The 15,596-nt window shown below is 40.8% G+C and overlaps 1 protein-coding gene across 1 annotated transcript in view; it reads right to left on the reverse strand.

Moving 5' to 3' along the window:
- The window catches only part of lrp8 (low density lipoprotein receptor-related protein 8, apolipoprotein e receptor), a 189,031-nt gene that overhangs the window by 19,128 nt on the left and 154,307 nt on the right, over nt 1-15,596 (reverse strand). Inside the window, exons 10-13 of the mRNA XM_085375705.1 lie at nt 13,384-13,555; nt 9,898-10,122; nt 8,201-8,319; nt 6,709-6,848 (exon numbers count right to left, since the gene is read on the reverse strand). Coding sequence (XP_085231831.1) covers nt 6,709-6,848; nt 8,201-8,319; nt 9,898-10,122; nt 13,384-13,555 — 656 coding nt within the window. The remainder of the gene's footprint in view (nt 1-6,708; nt 6,849-8,200; nt 8,320-9,897; nt 10,123-13,383; nt 13,556-15,596) is intronic.

The following is a 15,596-nucleotide window of genomic DNA, read 5'->3' on the forward strand; positions in this document are numbered from 1 at the left end:
TAAACCAGCCTTGATGATTAACGATCAACCTATTAAAAAAAAAAGAAGAATAAATGAAAGATATCTCAGCTAATGCCACAGATACTGTTATAAAGCCACATGCATGTTGCAGATCCAGAACTGCTTGCGCTGTACCACTTGAGATCGGACACTTTCCTAATCAAATGGCAGTGATGACGAGATATATTTCATATTTCAGTAACAGAACACTTACAAAAATGTTTTCTCTAAAGAGAGCGTCATTCTAGGGTTTTATAAAGCTGTTGTTGCTTATCATTTTCAGAGTCCAGTGATTCTGTAATTCAGAACCGTGAGACCTCAAGTATGGAGCAAACATGCTGCAAATGAGCATAATCTGCATACAACTTTAGAATAAATGGCTTTTCATAAACACCATTTGTCTCTGCTTAGAAGCTGTGCACTGATATTCATTGTAGTCACCGTTAATTTAAAAAAAAAAAAAAAAAAGGAAGAAAAAAAACCAGTCTGCTGCAAAGAAATGTCCTCATCCCAACAATGGCTATTTGATTAAATTTACGATTACATTTGAGGATGTGTTGTGGTTTACTTGAATAGAGAGGTGTTTTATATCCAAGGTAACTGGTTAATTTTTCAAAAATGCAATAACCCCCCCCCCCCAAAACATGCCATTTAGCCCCCACTCTAACATCTTTACCCTCCAGCACTCCAGGTATTTAAGATTATAGCCAGTCTCTCTCTTCTCTGGTAAGAATAATCAGCCCCAAATAAACTTAAAAACAGAGTCACATTACTCCAATTTGCCAGAGAAGAAAGCCCAGGTGGCACTCTTTGCTAATTTCTATTTTTAACCACCCTAATTATAACAGCTACTTAACAAATACAAGGACACAGAGGAGGCGTGGCATCTCTTGGAGACGGTTTAGTTAAAATAAGCCACCTACTCTGTGCTCGGTGGGTGAAAAGGGGAGCAGTGTTTACTTAAAAAAAACAACAAAAAACAGTAAAAACACCGTTTTAAGTCTGTAAGGAAGTTGCATGCTTGATAAGAAAAAAACAGCCCCGGTGTTTTATTGGAAAAACGTCTGTACCTTTGACTCTCTGTTTAAGCTTTGTGCCAAAGCAGAAGGTAGTGACTGCTTTGGCGGAGCGTACGGTGTCTTTGTAGTCCTAGCTCAGCTTCCTTCTCAATTTCCCTTCCGCTCTTTCACACCTGCTCATTATTCTCTTTAATGATACTACACGATATAACCGCACAAGTGCTCACGGCACTTGGTTTCCACAGCAACCCCAGACGGCTTTGTCTTTGCAAGCACACATCAATTAAGAAAAAACAGAAAAATGCAGCAAATGACTGCACGAGAAAACACAGACAGGCTGATATCATGGAAAGCTCGATAAAACAATGAAGAGACGATTTAGGAGGTGAGTGTGAGACGGAGAGACCAATCAGGAAGAGTGTCTGCAGGTTTTTTCGTCGTTACAGGGAGGATGTATTTTTATCATCTTTTTAAAGGCAAAGACCTGCAAGACTTGTATGGTGTGCGGGTATGTGTGTGTCCGTGTGTGTCCGTGTGTGGGGCTTAGTCACAGCAGCCATCCATGCTTTTTGTGCCGTATTATCAGTGGACTTGACCTCTCTCTCACCTTCCCCCCCCCATCTTTCAGTGAGCTCTCTATCACTCAATCTCTCCCTCACTTAGGTTCTGATAACCTTTACTCATATGACAGTAGTTCTGAAACAATGAAAGACAAATATCAGCCACGCTGATAAAACACTACTCAAATCTATTATTCCATCTCTTCTTTTTGCTTCTGTCGCTCTGTCTTGATTTCCACCTCAGCAGTCAGTCTCTGACATTGTTTTCCCCTTTTTACTTTCTCCACTGTCAATCTTTCCGCGCGCCGCTTGTGACCTTGAAGCTTCAAACAGCAGCACAAAACCTGAGAAGGGCAGTGCTCTTCAATTGTAGGATCAAGGTACATCTTTTATGTTTTGAAGGATAGGCCAGAAGTTATACACAAAGCGCACGCAGACTTGCTCCCATGAACACATGGCGCCACGTCACATCAGATGGAGCTGCAACTCGGGGGGAGTGAGAGCACGTCTAAATTTATATGGAGCCATTTTTGAGTCGAGGGAAAGCAGCCCTTTATGATTTTGCTGCGATTCTATCCCAGAAGAATATGCGTCGGGGCTGTCTGACACATCTGTCTGATGAGCTTCAGGTGCCTACTGGATACCTGGATGTTATGCATGAAAACTACAAATGAAAGCTCAAACAAAGCCAACCCACTCGCCTGTTGAGGATTTGATTTGATTTTTTTTTTATGGGTTTGATCTGCATTCTTTGGCATAATTAGCCAAGTTCTGAAAAAATAATGTGGGGGCTTTTTCGGTAAATAATTTAATCTCCAATAAGCTGCAAAAGAGAATTTTTTCTCATGTGCACGTTACAACGTGTCTCTAGTTATGTGAGCTGACTAGTTTTCTTATTTGGGCTGTAGATGTGGACAGAGAGGGCCTGACGGACGTCTTTGTCAGGTTTTTAGAAATTAAAGCTTTGATCACATGTCATTTGACTGCCCCTGTTTTCACATAGAGCCTTTAAAATTTAAATCTTTACATATTACTCCAGTTTTTATTTCTTTCAACCACTACTTCTCTTCTCTTCTCAATCCCATCCCACCTTCTCTTCTATCTCCTTCCTGTCAAGAGCTGAAAAAGAGACAACATTACTCTCTGCAAGCTTCTGCGATCTACATCTCCTCGGGGCTTGGCATGTAGGCAGGCGGTCGGCACTAACTGGTAGAGTTTACATGCGTGTGTCTGTTCAGGGTTTGATACAGAGGCCCTGCATCTTTCTCTGCAGTGCTGAGAAAACCCGTTCGCTCATCAGCATCAAAACGAAGTCTGCAGATGACACACTCGAGAGTAATGACTTGTAGCGTTCACTGTATCGCTCAGGAATATGAGGAGCTGGAATAAACCGTACGCCGCACATGAGTTGACAACTCATATCTCACATGCTCAGAAGAGCATCTATATGGATGTGCATGTGAAAGAAATGGATGCTTAAGAGCTGTGGGCTTGTGGTTTTTGTTATGCTTGTGCATAATCAAATGTGGCTAAATGTCAGAAACATTTTCTCTGCATGCGAGAAAACATGTGAGGATGACTGATTTGGGGTTACACAGTCGCCACAACAATTCCCGTTCACAATAAGTTTCTACAGTTTTCACAAAGTTTTACATGTGATCCCCCAGGTCTTATTATTGTGGATTTGTCTTAACTGAAACTTACCGAACAGTGTATGAGCTAAATGTGAACATTTTACAGTTACTTTGTTTTTAACTAAAGAATAGGAAGAGTTAAACTAACGTTTGCTTAATTTATACTATTTAAGAATCAGCTGCAACACAAGTAAGTGCACTCTTTGTTAGCATGGCTCCAATATTTGATTCACCAGTCCACTTTCTTCCACTCAGGGACAGACACTATGGGCAGAGAACCATTCGTGCTCACATTCACACCTACAACCAATTAAAATCACCAACCTAAGCTTCACCCAACCCCATACATGACTGTGAACTGTGGGAGGAAGCTGGAGTATGTGGAGGGAATCGACACAGCCACAGGTAGATCGTGCAAATTCCACACAGAAAGGCCTCAGCCTAGATTTAAACCCAAGACCAACTAAAGCGAGGCGACAGTCCTACCACAGCAACACCGTGCAACTCGTGCATGCTGTAATATTTTTTACTCTCTCTTCTTTTACGTTTAATAAAACTCAAACTTCCTGGGCATGGATGACACCAGTTTTAAATATTTTGCATGAGTGACTCTGTGGAAATGTGTTCTGCCATTCTCGACACAGATGATTCTTTGCAGGTGCTCTTTGCTGGAGGTGTTGTTTTTCTTGCTCCACAGTCCACCTTAAAATACTCCAACTGTTCTGCTGAATTTGAGGCAGGACACACAGGCCACAGCTTTCACTTTTTTCATTCTATAAAAACTTGTGTTTGAAATTGCTATGTTTCGGCTGGAGAAAATGTTGTCCCTGCAAAGCATCTTCACACTAGGAGTCTGTTCATTCAGTGTAAACTTGGGTATAGACTTGCCTTTGCTATCCATCTACAAATGGCTACAAATGGTAGATTCATTTTAAAGAGAGCGACGTAACATCAACCAAAAATACAGAAAAAACACATCACATAAAAGTTCTAAACTGATTAGTATGTAATTGAGTATTTGATCCCCAAGCAAAACATGACTTAGTTCCTGTCTTGTTGTTTCATGGAGTTGGTTTGCACACATCTCAGGAGGGATTTTGGCCAGAAACTCTCTAAAGTCTTTAGGCTTCTTGGGAACTTTTCTATAGGACTTTATTCTGTCTCTCTCCATTAAAATGAATTATATCAGTGCATATCAGTACACTGCACTCCATATTTTCTGCACTGTGCAGTAAGTGTGCTTGTCCTGGTCAGGTCTATGCTGCAGGCTTACCTTGTATCACATCTGCAGGACGGGCACTGTGCCTTCTGTTATTGGGAGTATGCCCCATCCTGTCCCTCCTTACTGATGCTGCAAGCGTGTTTCTGTTTCTGTTCAGTAGCCTAGAACAGTAGCTCTTTTATCCTATCCTATCTTTATGAAGTATCACAGCTGGTGCCTTACTTGTTAGAGCATTTCCTTAAAGCCAGAATGATCAAAAACGTTCAGTGTTTTAGTTCAAAATTTGAACGATGCAATTCTAAAAGTAACAAACTTCCCATTATCGGTCTGTAGGCACCGTGACATCCTCCTGTGCTGCTAAAGGTTTTTAATTTGGTCTATATCATAACCAGAGCAGAAGAAAGACCAGAAGAGCCGAGAGCTATTAATCTCCTGGGGTGAACTTTCACTGCTGCTCGAAACATCGGTTTTCTTTCTCTCTTTTGCACGCAAACACACAGACGCGCACACACTCACGCGCTCTCAGCTGGGCATGATGGATGTCCCTTCTTCCCTTTGCTTTCCCATCATCACACACAGTGTGTGCAGCAAAGAGGGGAATGGAGCAAACACTACTTACTGATCACATTTTCACCTACCACTTTCCCCACCTTCATCCTTGCTCTCTCCTCCCTCCTCCAGTTGTTTTCCACCTTCCACACCATCATCTATGCTTGATGGGCCCTAACGTACCGATTCACTCCCACCTCAATAAATACACCCAAATTAGTTTTATTGATTGATGCACTCTATTGTGACTCTACACTCGTCAGCAAACAAACAACAATTCCTTCTCTGGATTTATCCTGCTTCTATACTTCTATAACATCTCCATTTCTTTTCAGTCAGTCAGCCATGTCCCTGCACTGACTCATCTCTCCCCCTCTAGTTCTCGCACGTCTTTTACCACTAGTACACTTTGAAAATGTGTGTCAGTCCTCCATTTATGACGATGAACAAGCATAGTAATAAATGGCATCAAAACAGTATACTTAAAAACCCACTGCTAAAATTTTGCTCACTGCAAGTCTAGAAATACGCAACCATGTTGGGAATCAACAGACAAGATATGATTGTCACTTACAAGGCAGCGATAACTGATCTGAGACCCCTTTGGTGTGTGTGTGTGTGTTTACATTTATTTTGGGAGTGAAATAAGAACTTCTGGATCTTGTTTACCTTCCAGGTAAAGCCTCCCACTAACTCTATTAGGAAATAAAGAAAAAGCGTGCTGTGTATGTCCATATATACTTAAAAAGAGTTCTGCATTCTTCACATTTATTTAAGAAACTTTAAGCAAACTGATTTCAAATTAAACCCAACCCTAAACCAAAATTATATAAGACATACACTGAGAAATTTAATCTAACCAAGGACATTAACCAAGACAGAAACCCTACGCATGAACATATTTTACTGTCAGCTAAGAACAGGAAACTGAGGCTACAGCGTACACAGGCTCACCAAAACTGGACAACACAAGATTAGAATAATGATCCCCAATCTGATGAGTCTTAGTTTCTGCTGCTACATTCGGATTGTAAAGTCAGAATTTGGCATAAATAAAATGAAAGCAAGAATCCATCCTGCCTTATATCAACAGTTCAGTCTGGTGGTGATGAAATAGTGCAGGGGAAAGTTCTTGGCATTCTTTGGTCCCTACCCTCTACTAACTTATGAGTATTGTTGGTGACCATATCCATCCCTTTACGACCACAGTGTACTCATCTTCTGATGGCTGCTTCCAGCAGCATAATTCTCCATACCATGCCACTCAAATAATCTCAAACTGGTTTCTTGAAAATGACAGGGAGTTCGCCATACAAAAATGGCTTCCACGGTCACCAGACCAAAAAAGGACCTTTGGGATGTGGTAGCACAAAAGATTCACATCTAACTGTTTGATGCCTTCATGCCAATATGGACCAAAATCGTAGGAATGTTTCCAGCTCCAACCCTTAGTGGCAAGGTGTACCTAATAAACTGTTCAGCATATATTTCAATAGGTATACAGCTAGAGCAGAAAATATATCCCTGTATGATGATATAGTCTAATGATGAATTATTACATTAGCATAAACTAAAATTTGCCCAAAAGGTTGGAAACGAAACAAAACACTGCACACTTTCAAAAATGCATATTACAGAAACAGCTGTATGCACCAGACCAGAGCTCTGGCATTACCGCCTGGTCTGATTCTTTGCATTTGAATCTCAATTCTCAACTGCTATACCTCAAAGACAGTGAGGGCAAAGGGATGGCCCAGGTGGTGATGCGAGGAGAGCAGCACTTTGCGGTTGTCACCATTGAAATCCACGCTGGACAGCAGGTGCAGCTTGGAGTCCACCCAGTAAAGTCGTCTGTTGGACAAGTCTGAGAACATGCAGGGAAGGGGGAGAGCGAGAGAGAACAAAATCAAGAGGGGGTAGGGGAGAAGGTGAATGGAGAGAGAGAGAGGTCACTCAGAGTGAAACGGCCCAGGGTGAGGGGTATATGGATGTAATGGCCCAGTAGCTACACAATCAATCTTCTTTGACATGACGACCTCAGCCCCGTACTAAGAAAACACAGATGTGATTGTAATATTGCCGCTTGACTTCTTTGCTGGAGAAAATATATGTGCCCTTGAACAGATTCATTAGTCTTGCTGGACCTATTTTAAAGACAAACTTTGCTGTTTCGCAAATCTCAAATAACTCCACATTTCAGCCACTGCTATATTATTTATATTAGGCCCAAATCATTGTTGTGTCCTTGCTACGAGCGGCAAAGTGTTGTGGTGTTTACTTTGAAATCGAAACACCACATTGAATTTAAACAGCAAAGGAAATAATCCCTGTATTACTCTTTTTTTCACCAGACTCTAAGATGATGCTTTTAAGAAAAACATTTAAAAAACAGAAAGCAAGAATTTAATTAGTAATTAATAAAGAATTAAGCTTTTGTGTGCAATAAGCAATTCGAAATTGGTAAAACACTGGAAGTATATGAAAAAAAAGCATCCAATAAAAGCACCAAAGTAAACTGAAGGGGGAAGAGAATTAACACGATTCTCGGTCCCCATTCACCTCTCCTGACTCAATCACCTGCACTGTTCGGTGGTCTCTATGAAATCAATGACCAGGGGAACACAATTCACCCTTTCTCCCACAGCCGCCTGGCGCCAAACCTCTCATTCGCCTTATTCCAAAAAATAATTTGTTTTCATACAGATGCGGCGACACCTCAATTCCACAGAGTGTGGCGACTGTGTGCTTCTATTTCTCCTCAGGCAAGGGCAGCTGAGAGGAATTGGCTGGTGCTTCGGAGGGAGTTGAAAGGGATGAGGGGAGGTATCGACAGCACAGAGCGTCTGGCTTATTAATTCGGAGCCTCATACTCACTGGCTTGATTGATGAGAGCCAGACACAAACTGAGGTATATAACAATAAGAGCTACTTGGGTTTCAGCACCCATAGACTATTTTCTTCTCTCAACTTGTGCTGTTTGTCTCTCTCTGGCTTTCCTCCATGTGTTGTTTTTTTTCTTTGTGTTGAATTCACTCGAGACACTTTTTTCTCTCTCTCTCTAAAAGCAATGTCAGCATAATAACCTTTTTTTTTTTTTTTTTTTAACAAAACTGCTGTCAGAACTGATTGATTTTTTCTATCTGGGCATCATCTTCTAGCTTTTCATCCTTCTTCCGTGGGCTTTGAATGTTCAAAGCTACATGTTTTTTTCCTTACCTAGAGTTATTCCATTGGGCCATTCAATGTGTTCAGACACCAAAATTTGTCTATCCACTCCATTCATCCCAGCCTTCTCAATTTTGGCCTGACCTCCCCAGTCTGACCAGTACATAAACCTGCGGGAAGATACACAAGTTAGATTAAATTGAAGCAGCAACCTCGGAGGCTGAGAAATCAAGCCAACGTGACCTGCCTGCATTCTCTCTGAGGGCCACCAGATGGTGATAGCTGTGGTTGTAAAAGAGACCTGAAGTCTTACAGAAGGCTACGAGAAATGGCTTTCTGATTTTACTCATTTGTTTTGGGTCATACTGAATAAAATATCAACTGAAATATTTTGTAACCATGTTACAAAATGATATAAAAACCGCACACTTGATGGCTAATAGCTGTCCATCAGAAGTCATTAGCCAATGATTGTGCGGTTTCACACTTGACTTCTTGTCAACTCGGGTTTTTTGCCAACCAAGCTGGTGATGGCAAAAGCTTCAATACAATATGGCACTTCAGAAACCAATGTGTGGCTATCTGTGGCTGAGTGCCTAGCTTTAGAGCAGGGGTGAAAAAAGTTTCTAGCTTGGTATAAAAAGTAATTTTCCACCTTTGTGACATCTTTACATTTCATCCCTTTATAGGGGCTTAAAGTATTAATACTTAAAGTTGTGAATTATTAGTGCTGTGGAGCATGACGCTTGAATGCAGGCGGTTGTAGCACCAACTCGCGGCAAGGCTTCAACTTCCGCTACTTCAAGTCATTGAACTGGACATTTTTGTTTCTGCGTTTGTGACCTTTTGAACTTTTAATACAATCATCTAACAAATAATATGGCTTCCTGTGTGCTCTACTTTTGGTGAGTGAAAGCTAGTATTTTATTTGTCTGTTACTTAATAACTAGCAGCTTATCTGTGTGTCTAGCTAGCATTAGCTGATAACTTAACATACAGCTTATCACCCAAATACAGTCCAAAACCAGTGAGAGATGCCATTGTTCATCTTTATATACATGTTGTATCATTAAGGCACGGCCAGTTCAGTGTCAGAAATGAAAGGAGTAACTTTGCTAGGACCAGTGAAGAGAGGTTAATATGCAATGTCAATTGTTCTGAAAAACTCTTAACTGACAAAATCAACTGTACTCCGTCACACGATGTTCCACAGACATCTTCTCTCATTTTCTTTGCAAAATGACTGTATTATTAGTAAGACAGGCATTGAAAACATAAAAGGGAAAGCACTGTGCAAAACAGCAGGTACTGGAAACTTGGACCTTATCTGAATATGTGTGTCCATGATAAAACTGAAATCGTGGCTTCATTTGCATGTATTTCATGCTAGTCTAGCTTTGTAGAGCTGTGAAAAGACGTCTTTGGGGAGCTCAAGGCACCCGAGACAAATGGAAAGAGTTAGAAAGGGAAGACAAAGTGTTACATCCCATCTCAAGAAAACTGTTAAACTGCTTAATCTAACAGATGGGCTCAGTGCTACAAATAGCCTTTACTGACTTTAGGCCAACTTCTACACCCAATCTCTTTCTACTATAACAACACTGGCTTTTACAGACACACACACAATGACAGTAGGACCTCTTACTCGCCCTCCCTCCTTCCTGCCTTTTTGCTCAACTCCTTTGCAATCTTTTGCTCCTTTGTGCATCTTTTCAAAATCCCTTTACCCTAAAACTAACCCAACTCACCCTTGGTGCGGATCCACAGCGATGGCTCGTGGCTCGTTCAGCTCGGTGGTTATGAGCATTTTCCTTTTCCTGCCATCTCCCGTAGCGACAGATATGCTCTTATTGCCTGAGTCCGTCCAGTAGATGTTCTTGTGGACCCAGTCGACAGCAAGGCCCTCCGGGGAGTGGAGCGAATCGATGAGCGTCACCTGCTGTGATGAGTCACTGGCCTTGTTGATGTAAGCGCTGGTGGGCGGATGGAAAGGAAATGTATCAGTAAGTAATCTGGAAATTATAAAAGCCTAATCCATCACAGAGGTGCTGGCACGATGGATTTACTACCGTCTGGCTTCCTTTCCTTGGGAGGAATGACTTGATTGTGAGTGGCTTAGATATCTTGTTAGAACATAGATTCTTCACTCTATTCAGGTGTGAGGGGCACCCAATCCTGACACCTTTATAACAACTTCACCAAACACAGCCTCCCAGGGAGAATGAGTCTGTCTTTTTCTATCAGCACCACATGCCTATATCTCCCCTTTAACCGAGTGTCCCTTTCTTGTCTTCAGTTTCTTTGATTTTCCTCCTCCGTCCACTTACTCTGTCAACTCTTCTATCCCCATTCCCCACTGACATTTCCTTTACTGGTGAAAAATGTTAAAACTTAATAGATTACTGCCTCGACAATATATGAATGCAAGAGCAAGATGGAAGAAAAAATGCTTGATAAAAGGTTGGGACAAGCAATGTCCCAAGTTGCACAGTGCCTTCACATTTTAGCAACGCCTACAGGAGTAAGAGGAGACGGGAGGTGCATCTTAACTAAAGAAGAAGGTTGACTGGTAGTCAGAGCTTGGAGATGCTCACTGTTACATTTTGCCAACCCAAATGTCTTCATCTTTACAGTCAGGTGAGTGTGGGATGTTATTGTGTGAGTGTGATAGATAATCTATGGGTTCTCAAGAGTGCCTCAGGGTTTGCAACATGGATCCAACGCCACACTGTTTCACCCTCGAGGGTAAAACGGCTCAAGCATTGTGGACATGAAGGAAACCCATCGTGTTATTGATGCAGCATGCAGCTACTGAACTCTACTGAAAACGCCAGAACAAAAATTACATTTGACACAAATTCAATTTGAAACAATTTTCTTTTGCATTACATTCTGTTCTTTGATACTGAGTAATCGCGAGTTCCACTAAAACATATTTTCTGTTTAATCTCTTGTTCAATTTCTCCAATATTTAATTTTTTACGAACACAGCAGATATAAAAATTCAACACGTCAGGTTTTCATGATGTATAAAAATGAAGAAAATGAGATCAAGGTAAACGATTTAAGAAAATCATTTCCACCTTTAAAGTTTAACCTGCACAATTCACAGTCACTCTTCAATTCTATTTGGGTGGGGGACAATCACTGAAAAACTTACTATTACCTGGCTGCACAAATGTGCGCAGCCTTAGACTAAAATACTGTTAAATACCTCTTTTGATTTTACTACACCGTTCAGTCTTTTTGGCTAGGAGTTTGCCACAGCACTGCGTCTCTTGATTTGGCAATACTTAACAGTCTTCTTTGGAAAAGTACCACAAATCATCGTCAGGTCACCCAACAGGTTTTGATTTGGATTCAGGTCTAAGTCTTTCCAAAACTTTAATCATCAGGTGAAGACATTCTTTTGTAGAATTGGATGATTTGGGTCATTGTTGTGCTAAAGGGTGAAATTCCTCATCATTTTCATCTAGCAGCTGCTTTAAGTTTTTGTGCCAAATTGGTATCAGTATTGGAACTGCTCATATTTCCGTCCATTTTGAGTAAAACACAATGTATTTTATGGTATATTTTACAGCTTGGACATTCTTGTGTACCCTTCTCCTGACTGATACCTTTAAATCATGAGATCTCTTTAACGCTTTATAAGCTTTTTCTGGACCATGGCTTTTAATTTATGCATGTCACATTAAAAATGGACAAAGTTCTGAAGTCATTTTTCTTGGGGTCATATTTTCTCAACATCACAAATCCAGATATTTTGACAGTGCTATGAAGATGTTTTATATCCACTTTATATTCTTTTACTCACTCTAATTTCACTATGTCCTTAATTTGAGTTAGAAAATCTTCACATAGACTTAGGTTGAACAGGTTGGTGGGCTGAACAGAGGCTTCGGGCACAGTGAAGAATAAGACAGAGACAGATGAGTCCAAGTCCACTGAGCAGATTGCATGTTTAATTGGTTGAACCATTGTTTGCAACAGACATCTCCATCATTGGGAGAAGGTAACAAGTCATCGACCCGTGGCATGCTAATCACTATGAATTAGTCTGGAAAACCACATTATCACATTGAGGGTGAATGAGTAGTGCAGACTTTAATAAGCCTAACTATTTCATATATCACCTTATCAGGGAACAAAACAAAATAAATAAAAAAAACCCCACAATTTACTGATAGTAGTCCAACCTAATAAGCTCCGATTTCTAATTTCATCTCTACCTGGGGTTAAGATCTGTCACCAAGGCAACTTGGACAATTTGCTTACATATATTCTACTGTGGCGTTACAGGAGAAAAGAAAACATATGGTAATGTCAAAAAGAGCAGATATTCTAAACAGCAGGAAAACTTGATTCTGATGCTATGCACTTGGGTGCAAGTGCAGAAGATTTTGCTTTGAAAGATTAGAGAAAAGAAAACACCATCAAGGACAACGCCAAGTAGATTAAGCTGTATAACTTCCCTTGCTGTTTGCTACTTAAAGCAACTTTTGATATGTGAGTTTATTTACGGCATCGAAAAATAGACTTCGCTGTGAAAAATGAGTTCATTTGTCCGTTCCCTGTCACAAGCCCTTGACTGTGTTACCAAGTTTGTGTGGGAAAATGTCTGCGTGTGAATGTGTGTGTATGGAGATGAATAATGGCAGCGATTATTGAGGCAGTGAAATTAGTGAGAGCATATGGCTCAGCTGAGATGATAGAAAGCCCCTCCCACAACCTGTCAGCCATCAGGGTGACACAAACACACACACAAATGTATGTGCAAAGCTATGATATGTGCACACACACAGACTCACACAGTGTGTGTGAAGGACAAACAGGTGCGGCTGACTCACTACCAGAAGGTGTGACAGGTTGAAGCACACAAGATGGATGGATAGAGGAGAAAGATAATGAACATGTTGGCTGAAGAATGACAAAAGTGAGTTATCTAACTTTAAGGTCCTGCGTCTATACAGTGGCTTTCATCGTTTTATATGGGCTTCCTCTGCCTTTATAGACAGAATATATACACATCATTAACAGCATTTCAATAATTACACTGAAATATACAATTATAGATCTTTTTTCTGTCGATTAAACAGAATGATCCAGCAAAATCTAGTGGGTTAGTGACGCAGTGCGTTTTCAGTTCTGTGTAGCAGTACCTGATAGGGTTAAATAAATAATTTAAAAAATAAATATAACTTGTCATTGTGTGTGCGTGCTGTATGTGTGTGTACCTGTATATTTTCTGATGATACAGATCACACCAGAACATCTTGTTGGTGGACACGTCCACATCCAGGGCCACGGCATTCTTCAGTGTAGGGACCACTTGTGTGTACTCACTCTTCAGCAGGTGAATACGACGGATTTCATGACGGTTAGTGAACAGCAGGTACGGACTCTTTCCTGTTGGAAAAGGAAAGATGTTTATGTTACCATCAATGAAACCACTGGACAGAGAAGTTATACAGAACAGCTCATCTGCCCTGTAACCCACTGCTGTGACTCTAAATTAGGAACCTAAATTAGGAACCTACCAAATATGGGCTGTTTGTACTGCTTTTGCTCTTGGTATGTCACAGGGAAATATTTGTTACCCTTGCAAAATACCTGTACGTGAAAGCTGAACTTGTGAATCTGTACTGTTATAGGCATTTGCAGCTAGACTGCTGACTAGAACCGAAAGTATGAGCACATCACTCCAGTCCTGGCCTCTCTGCATTGGCATCGTGCCTCATTTTAGAATTCAGTTTATGATTGTTTGATCAAGGCTCTTAATGGGCGGCCCCTAGCTTGTATTACCAGTCTTACTCATTTATATTCACCAATATTTCCCAGTCTCACAGACCCACTGGTGAAGGCCTCTTACTGTACATGTCTCAAGGTCATGCCTCAAGCAAAGAGGTGACAGAGCCTTTGCAGTCGTTGCTCCACAGTTTTCAAATCTACACAATCACGTGAAAGCCGAAGTTCTGATAGGACTCTATGCAGTCCTCTGAAAAACTAAGTACTCTTCATGATTCAGTAGCTTGTAGAATCACCTTCGCAATAACTTGAAGCTACTGAAGAACTTTGGTTGACTGTTCACAACGTTGGTTCAGTTCATTGAGTTTTGGCAGGATGATGCATAACTCGGGTGTAGGCCTGGATGACCTTAATTGGACCTTTGCAACACCTTCATTCTTTTCTTTTTCATTCTGTTATAGATTTGCTGCTGTGTTTGACATCATTGTCTTGTAGCATGACTGAATTTGGGTAAAGCTTTAGCTGTCAGTCAGATGGCCTCATATTTGATTCTAAAATACTTTGGTATACAGCATCGTGCTTGACAGTTGGTATGAAGTGTTTGTGTTGATTATGTCGTGTTTGGGTTTTGCCAAACGTGGGGCTGTGCATTATGGCCAAACATTTCCACTTTGTTCTCATCTGTCCACAGGACATGGTTCCAGAAGTCTTGTGGTTTCCTCAGATGAACTCTGTAAAGCTAAGGTGTGTTTGCCGCTGTCTTTCTTAAGAGAAGAGGCTATCGCCACACTTGTTCAATCTTTTTGTGGCATCATGAACTGTCATGAACTTTGACATTTAACACCCTAATAGGGTTTTTTAAAGTCTGAGATGTAGCTCTTGGGGTTTTAAGCAATTTCTCTGGGCATTGCATGGCCTGACCTTAAGAGGAATTTATTGGGACGCCCATTCCTGGGAACATTGTGACATTTTGTTAACACACATACAAAATAGGCTGTTCTAGTGTTTCCCTTTGCTATTCTTCACCAGTCTAATAACCTACATACTGTTGTGTACAAAGATACCGTGGGTAGTGCTGAGTGTTTAGCCTTATTCCCAAAAGGGAACATAATGTAAGCCAACTGTACTTTGCATTTGTACTATTTAGGTCCTTAAAGCATGTATTTTTGATGATGTGAACATAAATTATGTATCCAAACAACCCCTTTAAAATAATAATGTTTCCCATCTACACACAGATTTTAGAACAACATCATATTATTGAGTCAGTTTTTCACACAATTATGCACAACAGGGAAAATGATGTATGTGGTATGATTCAGTCCACATGGAAAACACACACCCCTTTTTAAAGACTATTGTTTTGGAATAAAGATGCAAGTGTGGTGTCCTACTGTTGGAAAAAGTTACATTACTCTTGTTAGTGAAGTGACCCAACAAGAGCCATGCCACAGTCTATTTTAAGTACAACAGTGCATTGCTGGGGGGTTTTTTCAGGGGCATTCAGGATGTGGCGTTCGCTGGCACATTAGTTACCTGGTAGCGGACACACTTCAGCTGACTGAAGGTGAGGATGGCTCAAGCATTTGAATAATTCTAGGTAGGTGACAAGGTCAACTCTAGCACACAGAGATACCTTAGTTTGTGAGCATGGGAGCATTGCTGTGACATCTATATTTTTGTCATCAAGCACTTTCAACCT

The sequence above is a fragment of the Diplotaxodon limnothrissa genome, linkage group LG17 (genome assembly GCF_057381915.1).
Source record: "Diplotaxodon limnothrissa isolate DT_005_m linkage group LG17, D_limnothrissa_male_GT1.1, whole genome shotgun sequence".
In the NCBI taxonomy this organism is placed as follows: Eukaryota; Metazoa; Chordata; class Actinopteri; order Cichliformes; family Cichlidae; genus Diplotaxodon; species Diplotaxodon limnothrissa.